The 12,927-nt window shown below is 35.7% G+C and overlaps 1 protein-coding gene across 1 annotated transcript; it reads right to left on the bottom strand.

Annotated features, from left to right (window-relative positions):
- Positions 1-322: 322 nt before the first annotated feature.
- Positions 323-12,722, bottom strand: LOC113098315 (opsin-VA-like). Its single transcript, XM_026263344.1, has 5 exons — positions 12,034-12,722; positions 10,169-10,379; positions 4,881-4,998; positions 4,522-4,761; positions 323-769 (listed from the first exon to the last, which is right to left on the bottom strand). The coding sequence occupies exons 1-5, from the start codon at positions 12,371-12,373 to the stop codon at positions 548-550; spliced, it is 1,131 nt and encodes a 376-aa protein (XP_026119129.1). The 5' UTR covers positions 12,374-12,722; the 3' UTR covers positions 323-547.
- Positions 12,723-12,927: the final 205 nt, after the last annotated feature.

Raw genomic sequence — 12,927 nt, 5'->3', positions numbered from 1 at the left:
ATATATATATATATACACTCATTGTTACACCTTAAAAAAGTATAATGCATTAAAACACATGACAACCAATTTCAGCTATAAAAAGCGATCATGCAAATATAATGCATTTTTAACTTTGGTTACATTTATGAAAATATTTAATGCATTACAATAAATTGTGAACCCCTTCATAATGCATTATACATAAAGTGTATTTAAAAACATTAACTGTATTAAATTAATAACTGTATTGCAAATTGATCTCTTTTTTTTTTTTTTTTTTTTTTTTACTTTTTGCGTTCATATTTGTGAAACTGTAAAGAACGCTTTCAAATAAATGCAAATTATATTTAAAAAAAATATCGCTCTTTAGCCACCATCTTGTTTTTGTAGTGAATTAGTTTTTAAGGGTAGTTTGCAGATAGTTTCGTCCCCAACACTGCATTTTTCAATATCAGAATTTAATGCTGCATCAATGGTTTTTAGACTAAAGTTTGGATGGCAGAATTCAAGAGAAGATATGCTTTCTACCAGAAAACATGAGTGACGAGCGTGTTGGCACGTGTCTTCACATCGGACATACTTTGTTCTCAGGAATGGGAATTTGGACGCAGGAGTTGCGTTCATTGGGATGCTCTTCTGTCTTAGATGGGACGGCTCCGGCGATGGCAGACATCTCTCCTGTGTTGCTCTCGTTGGTCATGCCCGCACGCTCGGTGGTCTGGTTGATGTTTCCCTCGATCACGGTGACGTCCCTACAGCTCAAGAGCTGAACCACACACTTCCTGAACTGAGGAGATCACAGGGAAGAGAAATGCAATGGATTATTCTCCACTGAACACGCTCTAGAAAAACATCTTTGGAATGAATCTGACCTGCACTGAACAGGAGTAGAAGAGTAGTTTTATTAAACACTGCTCAAGAGGGAACTGATTTTAACTGTCTACCTCCACCTTTAATGGCGTCCATTCCCACCACTGTCATACACCATGGTATTTTACCCGGAGGAAACGCCGCAGACGGAGAGGAAAGCAGGGAGGAATTGCAGTTAAGATAAAACTACATCTAACGTTGTTGTCTGAAAGATCTCCCCTCACGGCTTTCCCAGATTTTGAGCCCTTCAGTGATTGCCTTGTCTCGCGGCCCGAGGTCTTGGTCATCCCTGGTTCATTATCATCAAGGAGGAATAAATCACAGGAATCTTCCACCTTTAAATCATGCAGCTAATTCAACTGGGGAGTCATTGCAAGTTAAGATGGCTCTGATAAATGCTAGATCTGGATTTTTTATTTGAGACTGAGACTTGATGTGAGTCCTTTCTCTGAAATTGTACCTTCAAACTATTCATTTTTAAACTGCGCAAGATCAGCTGGAAAGGGGGACGGCTTAGCATGTGTTTTTAAAACCTGTTTCACTTGTCGGACTAAACAATCTGGGACTTTCTCCAGCTTTGAGGTACTGTTATTTCATCTGAAAAGGGACAAAAAATGTGCAATTGCTATTGAAAAAAACCTGTTCAAATGGTTACAGGGCCTTCACATTCCCTCGGCATTCCCACCTTTTTCAGATCATAACCCTGTGATGTTCTCCTGTACTATTTTAGATCAGATTTTTAAAACAAGAAGCCTATTATATGGTCACGTAAGTTTAGCTGTATCTTTAGTGAGGATTTTGTTCCCCTTTTTTGATGAGGCATGTACTGTGTGCTGGCTTCTCTTTGCTGTCCCTCAAATAATTAACAATAGCTTATTTTATTTTATTCTACTTATTGGGCCTTGTATCTTAGAAATAATAAGTAAGGGTCTTTCTGATGGATTTGTTCCAGATTATCTAAAGCATACTTTTGTTAAACCATTGTTGAAAAAATCTAACCTTGATTTGACAGTTCTCTCAAATTTTAGGCCAATTTCTAATCTACCTTTTATCTCTAAAATCCTTGAGAAGATAGTTTCTGTCCAATTATAAAAATAATTTGACTCAAATTGAGTTTTTGAATCTTTTCAGTCTGGTTTTAAGAAATGTCAGTACAGATTCTCCTCTCTTAAGACTGTCAAATGATATTTTATTATCTATTGATTCTGGGTACCCTGTAATACTTCTGCTGTTGGATTTGAGTGCATCCTTTGATACGGTCGATCATGTTATTCTTATTTCTTATCTTGAACACTGTGCAGGTATTAGAGGTGATGCACTGAACTGGTTCTTATTTGAACAAAATAACCTTTTCTGTTTATATAAATGGATGTCTATCCTCCAAAGCGCATCTGAGCTGTGGGGTTCCCCAAGGCTCTATTCTTGCTCCCATTTTGTTTACTTTATATATGCTCCCTATGGCCTCAATTTTTAGAAAATACAGATTTTTTATTTCAGTTTTATGCAGATGACACTCAAATATATGTGCCCATTAAGATATAACATCTGAGAGAGGAAATAAAACCTGCCCAGGATGACTATGTACTACCTCCTGTACCATATTACCTTAATATTGTTTTATTGTTTTGATTGGTGTTTTATAAATATGATTTTATACTTTCTTGTACAGCACAATGGTCAACAACTGTTGTTGTATTGTGCAATATAAATAAATAAACTAGACTAAACTAAACATGACTAAATTTGTAAGCGATTTCCTTAAGCAAATGTGTTTTTTGGTCCCAAAATGTATTACAACAAATGTTAATGCAAGTCCACGAGTAAAACATTAACTAAGAGTTATTATAGTAACAATTTGATGTTAATTTCAGTGTTACTTATCATTTCAGTAATTATTTTTTAAATTAAGTTTGAAAATAGTTTCAATGTAAATCCTAAACTTTTTTTTATTGTACACTTAAAGTGTCTTTGAAACCATTTTTATTCAGAAACTGATTATAAAGTTCATAAATAAGAAAATTCAAAGAACTGCAAGAAACATTGAAACATTGGTTACACTTTATGTTGATAGTCCACTTTAGACATTATACTAACTACAGGTAACTTTGCATCTAAATGTCAACTTATTCTTACTCATTTGTAACTACATGTCTACTAACTCTCAGAGTAGACTGTTAGGTTAGGTTTAGGGTTAGTAGAATAGTATTAGTTGTTAGCATGAGTTGACATGTACTTGCAAACTTTCTATATATATATATATATATAGAGAGAGAGAGAGAGAGAGAGAGAGAGAGAGAGAGAGAGAGAGAGAGAGAGAGAGATGCACTATAAAACAAATAGTATTTTCTTGCTTTCTTGTTTTCTCCACTATTTTAAAATAAAAACTTTTTTTTTTCATTTTCACTTAAGTAGTGCATCAAACTGACGGTGCATCAGCCACCAGCAAATCCATCTGACCATTGACAAAGTTATTCAGTCTGAGATGACCGTCAAGCAAACAAGCATGTCATGTTGCTGTTCAGGTATTTTTGCAGGCTTCTATTCCTGAAGAGTGTGGACAGAATCCAGATGTCAGCGTCTGAATGAAGGAAACCAGCGGATAAACTGACAGCTACAGCTCAGCGGGATGATGGGAAGATGCAGCGCTGCCAAACACGGTTTACATCCAATAACCTCCACAGCTGCTCAATAATTCAACATCTCCTTTGGAGTGCGCTGGGTCTGATCCAAACCCCAGGTATTTATTTATTTATTTCATTTTTATTTTTCTAATGTATGTCAGATATTTCAGCTCTGGTGAAGCAATATCATCCCACCATGAGAGCTTTAGGGTTTTTCTAAATCCATAAACTGTGTCCTGTGCTCTTCTCAAACACACTATGGGAAAGCAACCTCAATCCTAAATGGCTTGCATAAGGACTTATTTCTGTCAGGCGAAAGCTTCAATCTCTTTCAGCTACAGTAACCTATTTATCAGTGAGGGGATTTTAAGTGGGACGCTGGAAACTTTCTCGCCGCGCCTCGAGATCTTCATGCAATATTATGCATAAGATCAAAATTTAAGTATAAGCATCACCACAAAATCACTGAGCAAAGCAAGTCGCAAACTGCACAACTATTATAATCGAAAGCTTGGCCTTTGAGAAATTATTATAAGTTTCTGAGATAGTGAATGTTTAATTTACCTAAGATGTAAGTCATAACCATTAGAATTTAAACAAAAACTCTTGAAATATTTTTGTGCAATGAATCTAGAGTATAAGAAAGTTATCTTTTTTTAATTAAATTACAATAAATAAAGAACTTTTCTATGATATTCTATTTCTTTTTTAGATGCACCTGTACATTCAAACTAATGAATCATTTATTGAGAGAATCAAGTAAAGCTGAGCTGCTTCAGTCCAGGAAGAGTTCATCTGGAGATATTCCTGACCTTATTCTGACCTTTACTTGATTAAATATTGGATGAAATACTCTAAACTATCAATCACAGAAGACATGAGGAGATTGAGTATGATCATTTAGAGCTTTAGAAATGTTTGCATCAAATAAAATACATAATGAGTTTGATTTCCAGTAAATGCATGAACTGATAACATATTTGCGCTGAATGTTCTGTAAGTCACTGTGGATGTAAGTGTCTGACAGACGCATGAATGCAAACGTCACCTGTTTGTTCATGAACACGTAGATGATGGGGTTGTAAACCGCTGCGGTTTTGGAGAAGAACGCCGGAGCGGCTGCCAGCCGAGGGTCCAGGTGAATGCTGGGAAGTGCCGTGACCACGATGGAGAACGCAGCGTATGGGGTCCAGGCCACCATGAAGGCCACGATCATCACAACCACCATACGAGTCACCTGACGCTCCGGCTTCCTGGCATTACCCAGCCTGCCGTGCGTGTTAGACACCTGCGAACATTCACTTTAGATGATTTATATGGTTTGTCAGTGATCTGAGGTCAGTTTGCAGCTGTAATGACATCTCGTGTAACAAGCCGCTGGACTCCAGATGTTGTGGAGCGACTGACCTTTCTGAGCTTTCGGAGCAGTTTGCAGTAGCAGACGATGATCACAGCGAGAGGAAAGATGAAGCAGGTGGTGAAGAACGTGATGATGAAGGTGTGATCCTGGAGGTTTCCTGAATACCTGCGGAGGGACAGAATCTGTGAGTGCAAAGATCAGCTTTCTTACCTTTCCAGAAAAAAGAATTTTAAAAAATAGGTATATATTTTATAGGAATATTTTTTCCTATAACTTCTTTCCCCAAAAAATAAATAAATAAAATGATACTGACTCCAAGCTTTTGAATGTTACAGTGTATAATGTTACAAAACCTTTTATTTCACATAAATGCTGATCTTTGGATCTTTCTATTCATCAGAGAATTATAAAAAAAATTACTTAACTGTTTTAAACATAGAAAATAATAATTGTTATTATTATTATTAGGGCTGTCAAAAATAGCGCGTTAACGACGTTAATTAGTTGTTTGTCGTTAATTACGTCAAATATTTTAACGCATTTCACGCATGCGCAGTGTGACAAATTATTCAGGTTAGGAAAGTCTCGTCGATCTCTGAATTCTCAAGATAGTAAAAAACAGCGGCGAGCGCCGCGACGAAAACACAGAAGAAGCTTACGGTTTTACCCCAGTTACTCTCAAATACATTCATGCCAAGCTCGATAAACAGAGACGACTTTGGTAGTTGATACGCTGGAGCTTATTCCTGTTATAGCGTCCTGTGTTTCACACTGCGCATGCGCAGAACGCCTACATGCAATGCAGCGAAAATTACAGCTGTTTGGAAAAGCATTTGCATTTTTACTTGGTTTTACTGGCACTTGAAAACAATTTGGCCTTCAAAACGTGAAAATATCGATCCTAAAGTATTGTGGCAGAGCAAATGAACACCTCCCAAAAACAAGAGTGCCCAGAGTGCTGCTTATGTGATGGTGGCGCATGTTTGTGTTTCTGAGTTCATTCTTTCGAGTTTCTCTATGCATAATTTCATAGATATGTGGCTATATTTAACCACTGGTTCACCTAAAACTCTTACACTATCTGTAGTTAAATGGCATGGTTTGATATAGTGCTCAGGTAAATTTGATTAAGTAAATGTTAAACTTTTGAAATTCAGAAAAAAAAGAACCACATATTGATGAATCAATACATGAAAATTATGTATCTGTGTCCTGTTATTTATCTTTTGGTATGCATTTCAGAAAAAAAAAATGGTTAGGATTCAGGTGTAATTGCAAATAGTGATTAATCATGATTAATCCACTGAAAATTCTGATTAATTTGATTAAAAATTGTAATCATTTGACAGCCCTAATTATTATTTGTTAATGTATAACTCTTCAGGGGGTTTTTTTCTTTTTTTTACGGACCCAGGTAATGTTTAAAATAAAATTAAAAAAGAACATGCATCATTACTGAAAGCACTGATAATATATGTATACATATATATATATATATATATATATATATATATATATATATATATATATATATATATATATGTCATTGAAGAGCTGGAATATGAGTTAATGTGATGTGTGAATAAAGTTAAGAGAGAAAATCAAGGTAAATATCACTTGTGAGCAAAATGCTTTTATTGTGCAGAATTTGAAATGAAGATGAAATTGTCAACATATGCAAAGTGAGTGGACATATTAATTAATTGGGTTTCGCACACACAGAATGTTTGGAATAATCCACAAATTTAATTTCCAATGTTTCAAATGTCATTTTCAGCACAGAAATATATTAGACATGTAGTCTGGAACACCCTAGAGCTAAGAAGAAAAAGAGAGGAAATTGAAACAACATTTTTATTATAAGAAATTGTTACATCAGTGGCTCAGAGCTTCTCATAAAAGGAAGCCTGGTTTTTCTCTCTTGAACACTAGGATCAATTTTTCCGATTTTTTCAGTATTACACATGAAGGAGCTGGAGATCTTATGGAAACCCCTGCCTGAGTCTGTTTAGTGTGATGTATTAATGCTTATTTGCATTAAGTCACTGCTTGGAAGTCAAGTGCTTGGATGTGGTGTTTGCAGCTCATGGTGAATACGAGATGAAAGGGTGAAGTCTGTCTTAAACAAGGTAAAACTCAGAATTTCTGAATATAAAGAAGAAAGGAGGTCATAAAGCAAAATGATAGTATAAGCCGGTGACAGAAGAAAGGACAAACTAAACCTGATAGTTACACAATACAGCTGGAGGATATTTACCCAACGCTCACACAAACACCGGCACTGGTTACTATTTACAATGACTCTAAAAGGGCGTTGAGTCTAAAGAGAAGTACGTTTAGTCAGTGTTTACTACAATAACACTAAAATTATGCCCTGATGTGCCAGTTAGTGAGATATTTTAGATTTCTGATGATTGTGCAATTCTTTATTATGTTATATAATATGTTTACTCTTATCTGACAAGTGAAAACTCATCACATGCAGATTAACGTGTAACAAGACATTTGTATTTTTGATCAGTTGAAAAAACTCTGAATTATGAGATATTAACTCAGAATTACGAGATATAAACTCAGAATTATCAGATATAAACTCAGAATTATGAGATATTAACTCAGAATTACGAGACATAAACTCAGAATTACGAGATATAAACTCAGAATTACTAAATATAAACTCAGAATTACGAGACATAAACTCAGAATTACTAGACTTAAACTCAGAATTACAAGACATAAACTCAGAATTACGAGACATAAACTCAGAATTACGAGACATAATCTCAGAATTAAAAGATATAAACTCAGAATTACAAGACATAAACTCAGAATTACGAGACATAAACTCAGAATTACGAGACATAATCTCAGAATTAAAAGATATAAACTCAGAATTACAAGACATAAACTCAGAATTACGAGATATAAACTCGGAATTACGAGACATAATCTCAGAATTAAAAGATATAAACTCAGAATTACAAGACATAAACTCAGAATTACGAGACACAAACTCAAAATTACGAGACACAAACTCAGTTACGAGACATAAACTCAGAATTACGAGACACAAACTCAAAATTACGAGACACAAACTCAGAATTACGAGACATAAACTCAGAATTACGAGACATAAACTCAGAATTACGAGACATAAATTCAGAATAACGAGACAAACTCAAAATTATGAGACATAAACTCAGAATTACGAGACATAAACTCAGAATTACGAGATATAAACTCAGAATTACGAGACATAAACTCAGAATTACGAGATATAAACTCAGAATTACGAGACATAAACTCAGAATTACGAGACATAAACTCAGAATTACGAGACATAAACTCAGAATTACGAGACATAAACTCAGAATTGCAAGATATAAACTCAGAATTACAGAATTACGAGACATAAACTCAGAATTACGAGACATAAACTCAGAATTACGAGACATAAACTCAGAATTATGAGACATAAACTCAGAATTACGAGACATAAACTCAGAATTACGAGACAAACTCAAAATAACAAGACATAAACTCAGAATTACGAGACATAAACTCCGAATTACGAGATATAAACTCAGAATTACGAGACATAAACTCAGAATTACAAGACAATAAACTCAGAATTACGAGACATAAACTCAGAATTACGAGATATAAACTCAGAATTACGAGACATAAACTCAGAATTACGAGATATAAACTCAGAATTACGAGACATAAACTCAGAATTACGAGACATAAACTCAGAATTACGAGACATAAACTCAGAATTACGAGACATAAACTCAGAATAACGAGACATAAACTCAGAATAACGAGACATAAACTCAGAATTACGAGACATAAACTCAGAATTACGAGACATAAACTCAGAATTACGAGACATAAACTCAGAATTACGAGACATAAACTCAGAATTACGAGACATAAACTCAGAATAAAGAGACAAACTCAGAAATACGAGACATAAACTCAGAATTACGAGACATAAACTCAGAATTACGAGACATTAACTCAGAATTACGAGATATAAACTCAGAATTACGAGACATAAACTCAGAATTATGAGACATAAACTCAGAATTATAAGATATTAACTCATCAATTTTTTTAATTATAAGAAAAATAGTCACAAGTACCTTTTTTATTATTATTCCTTGGCAGAAAGGGGCTTCCATACTAAAGCACAGTGATGTTTAAAGATAAAGATGTTGAATATAAAATGCAGTTTGAACAAGTCCTGGTGAGTATTTCATATGGCCATAAGAATTCAAATAAATTAGCCTGTCAGAACAAGACTGGCATTTACGGATAAAAGAACTAATTAGTAGAGAAGAGACAATAAATCCGAGCTGGTTACTTAGCTGCTGGTTCAGGCTTAAACGAGATGGAAAAGCTCTCATGGCGGCAAGTTTGACAAGCTCCATCCATTAAACCTACTCATGCTATATTGTGTAGTCTCTTGTTAGAAAATTAAAAGATTTTAGACTATTAGAAGATGTGCACAGAATAAGCCCCCATTTACAGTGTCCTCTCTGATACAAGCTTGACGGATTTTTTAAAAAGTCTGCCTCACAAAATGACAATAATAACCCTGTGGAGTCCCAGTAACACAACAGACAGTGATCAAATCACATCACATGCAGAACTAGCGCTGCTTCAGCAACGGTTCTTGTTATTCTCTACAACATTCACTAATTAAGCTTATTCCCTGTCACACATTCAGCACATCTTGGTCTTTGGAAGTGATGGATAAACTGCTTCATTACAAGCATGCATGTCAAGCGTGCCATTTACAGGAGACGTTAGACATCTTTTAACCTTGCTTTAACCCCAGAGCGTACCATCAGCTCCTGTTGATAGTCCAGTCAGCATTATTGAGCGCTTCTGTTTTCTGACTGACGGAAATGTTAAAGTGAATCTGACAGTCTGTAGATATAAATGATCTGCATGTAAATGAGGAGAGTGGAGGAGAAAGGGTTTGACAATTAATCTAATGGGAAAAAAAATATTATTTTAATTTAAGGCTTTCAGCTTTATTCGGTATACATGTTTTTTGTTATGCATAAATATTATTGTTTTGTTTTTTTTGTTTTTCTTCACTTTCTGGATACTTATAACTGTAGTTTATACTGTTATTATTTAGATTTTTTGTTGAAAGTTAATCTTCAAAAAACATTAGCATTAAAAAAAATGCATGCACTTTTTTTTATATATTTAATTAAGGGGGAGCATTTTAGGTGCTGTAATTAGTCTTTGTGTCTTGAAACTGAACTGAGCTGTTAATGGCCCCGCGGTGTGATAAATGAGTGTTTGTGCTCCTCACCAGTTGGGTTCGCAGGTGGTGCCGATCTTGCTGACGGTGTAGCTGCTCCAGCCCAGGACAGGAGGAATGGTCCAGATGAAGGAGAAGGTCCAGACGAACAGCAGACCCAGAGCTGCGTGCTTTCCTCGCAGACGGATGTTCCCCAGCGGCCGACAGATGACGAAGAACCGCTCGAACGCCAGGACGGCCAGAGACCACAGAGCCACGATTCCTGCAGATTCAGATTCAGACAGAGACCGATAACATCTCTCCAAAACACCTGAGAAGACTGAGCCATGTCCTTCAGAAGCTTCAGGGCCAGACACCTCATGAAATCTCGTTGCATGAGTCATGAGTCATTTTAGATGTGTTTTTAATTCATATTTATTCTTAAAACCAGGTGGTGAATTTTCAGACAGGTCTGCACTTTCCAAATCCATTTGCATCATCATCATCAATGTTATGGAACTGAATCAAAGCTGAACTAAACTGAGCTGACCTTATTGTCTTCTGTAGAGTTGCCTTTCAGCTGTATCAAACTTTTTCATAATTAATTAATTTTGCAACAGAGTTGGTTATTTGCTTTAACACTGAACTGAGTTCAGCTGAGTAATGACTCTATTGTTTTCTGCAGCGCTGCCTTACACTGTAGTTGAATCGAAATTATTTCATGATTAATTATTTTGCAACTTTTTGCACTTTTCCTGTTTAGGCTGCTTTGAAATCATCTGTATTGTATAAAGAGCTGTTGAAATAAATGTGTCTTGACAATGCATTTCATTTCTGAAAAATGCATGCAACTCATATTAAAACAAACTGAACAAGTGCATTAAAAATGTAACTGGTGAATGAACTACATTCACCTTGTCTCGTTAAGATTCTGGTGCCGGTCGAATCTGACAATCACAAAACTTCTATTTCTTTTATTTGGCATTTTTTACTTTTTTTGGGGGGGGGTCATTTTTTTAAAATATATTGCATATTAATATTTTAAGTAACTATTCATTTCAAGATCTGAGATTAAATGAAATATTGAAATCTGTCAGTCCACAACTTCTTTACTGAACTAGTCTCGACAGATCATTAAATTTGCATGTGGTGCATAAAAAGTGATGTTTCTATCATAGACTCTAACTTCAACGATTGAGCTTCATATGATCAGATGTTAAGATGTAAGAGCCACAAATAAAGTGTCCACCATGAACTCAATATGAAATCAGGACGAATTCACTCTGCTTTGCTGCACATCTGACGTCTGCAATCACAGTTTTTCTCTGGTGATAATATAATGTTTATTTTCTGTTTAATTTGATTAATTCTGTTGCACATTCACTATCACAGAGAACGGTCCCCGAGCAGAGATTGACTCAGATCAGTCAATGAAAGTCTTATTAGCAGTTTAGAAGACTTTATAAAACTATATTTCCAGCAAATATTCTATATAATTTTTAAATGTACCTAATTTTCCGAACAGTTACTTGTTCTTCTGAACTAATTAAACGCCTTAAGACAGACACTAAGCACTTTTTTTATATTTTATGTAACTGTTAATAATAATTAGCAATACATTTTGCTTTTGTTGGTGTCTTTTTAACACTGAAAACTGTTGAAAAAGCAATGAAAAAGTAAATAAATACATAACTGGCATGAATTAAATTTTACAGTATGTACAAAAAAAAAATACATATATATATATATATATATATATATATTGATTGATTAATTGCACAAACAGAAGTAATGGCAATCATGCAGGATTTTTGAAGCACGTGCTCAAACTGAAAGAGTTTAGAGCATGCAGTGTCCAGATATTAAAATGAACCACTCAAACCCAAACCAAATATGGTGACCAAAATCACAAGGGCTAAAGCAAACTTTTGACTCACCAAAAAAGGTGACTGCGAATCCCTCCAGAACACAAGCCCATCTCCCCAAGAAGAAATATCCGTGGTAGTTGGTGATGAAACTGATGGTTCCTCCGCTCAGAGACACGAGGAAGTCCGCCAGAGACAGGTTGACGATGATATAATTGAGCGGCTGTCGGAGCTGCTTGAACCTGAAGGTGACGAGCATCACGGTGAAGTTCTCGCACAGAGACACCGAGGTCACCACGAACATCAGCGCCGCCAGGACTCGGTAGTTCCAGGGTGCGATGGATGAGAGCGGTCCGGAGAACGGGTCCTCGGTGTGAGACACGCCGTTCACCGCCGCAGCGAACGAGCCCATCGCTCCGAGCCACTCGACACAATCAGCCCGAGCCTACATCTGGAGGACGTGCGCGTGCACCGTTAATGCACCCTGTTTGTGTGATGCTCTCTGGGTCTGTCCTCTACATCAGCAGCGGGATCCAGCGCACTTTGGTGACTTTCTCTCGCTGGATGGGGTTTATATACAGTAGCATCACAGGTCAACTGAGCCTTCATCATCATCATCATCATCATCGCTTCTGTCAGTGCGCTCCTCCTTCGAGGAATCTGTTCCGAAGGCTTGTCAAAATTATCATTTTTTCTTTTCATTAGGATATTAAGTAAAGATCATGTACCATGCAGATATTTAGTAAATTTCCTACAATAAATATATCAAAACTTAATTTTTGATTAGTAATATGCATTTAATTTCGACAACTTTAATGGCGATTTTTTTCAATATCTCGATTTTTTTTTTTTTTTTGCTCCCTCAGATTCCAGATTTTTAAATAGTTGTATCTCAGACAAATATTGTCTTCCTAACAAATCACACATCAATGTTAAGCTTTCAGACGATGCATACATCTCAATAAA

The sequence above is a fragment of the Carassius auratus genome, unplaced genomic scaffold (assembly GCF_003368295.1).
Source record: "Carassius auratus strain Wakin unplaced genomic scaffold, ASM336829v1 scaf_tig00216513, whole genome shotgun sequence".
Lineage (NCBI taxonomy): Eukaryota > Metazoa > Chordata > Actinopteri > Cypriniformes > Cyprinidae > Carassius > Carassius auratus.
Note: the sequence above shows the minus strand (reverse complement) of the source record. Positions and strands in the feature narration are given on the sequence as shown.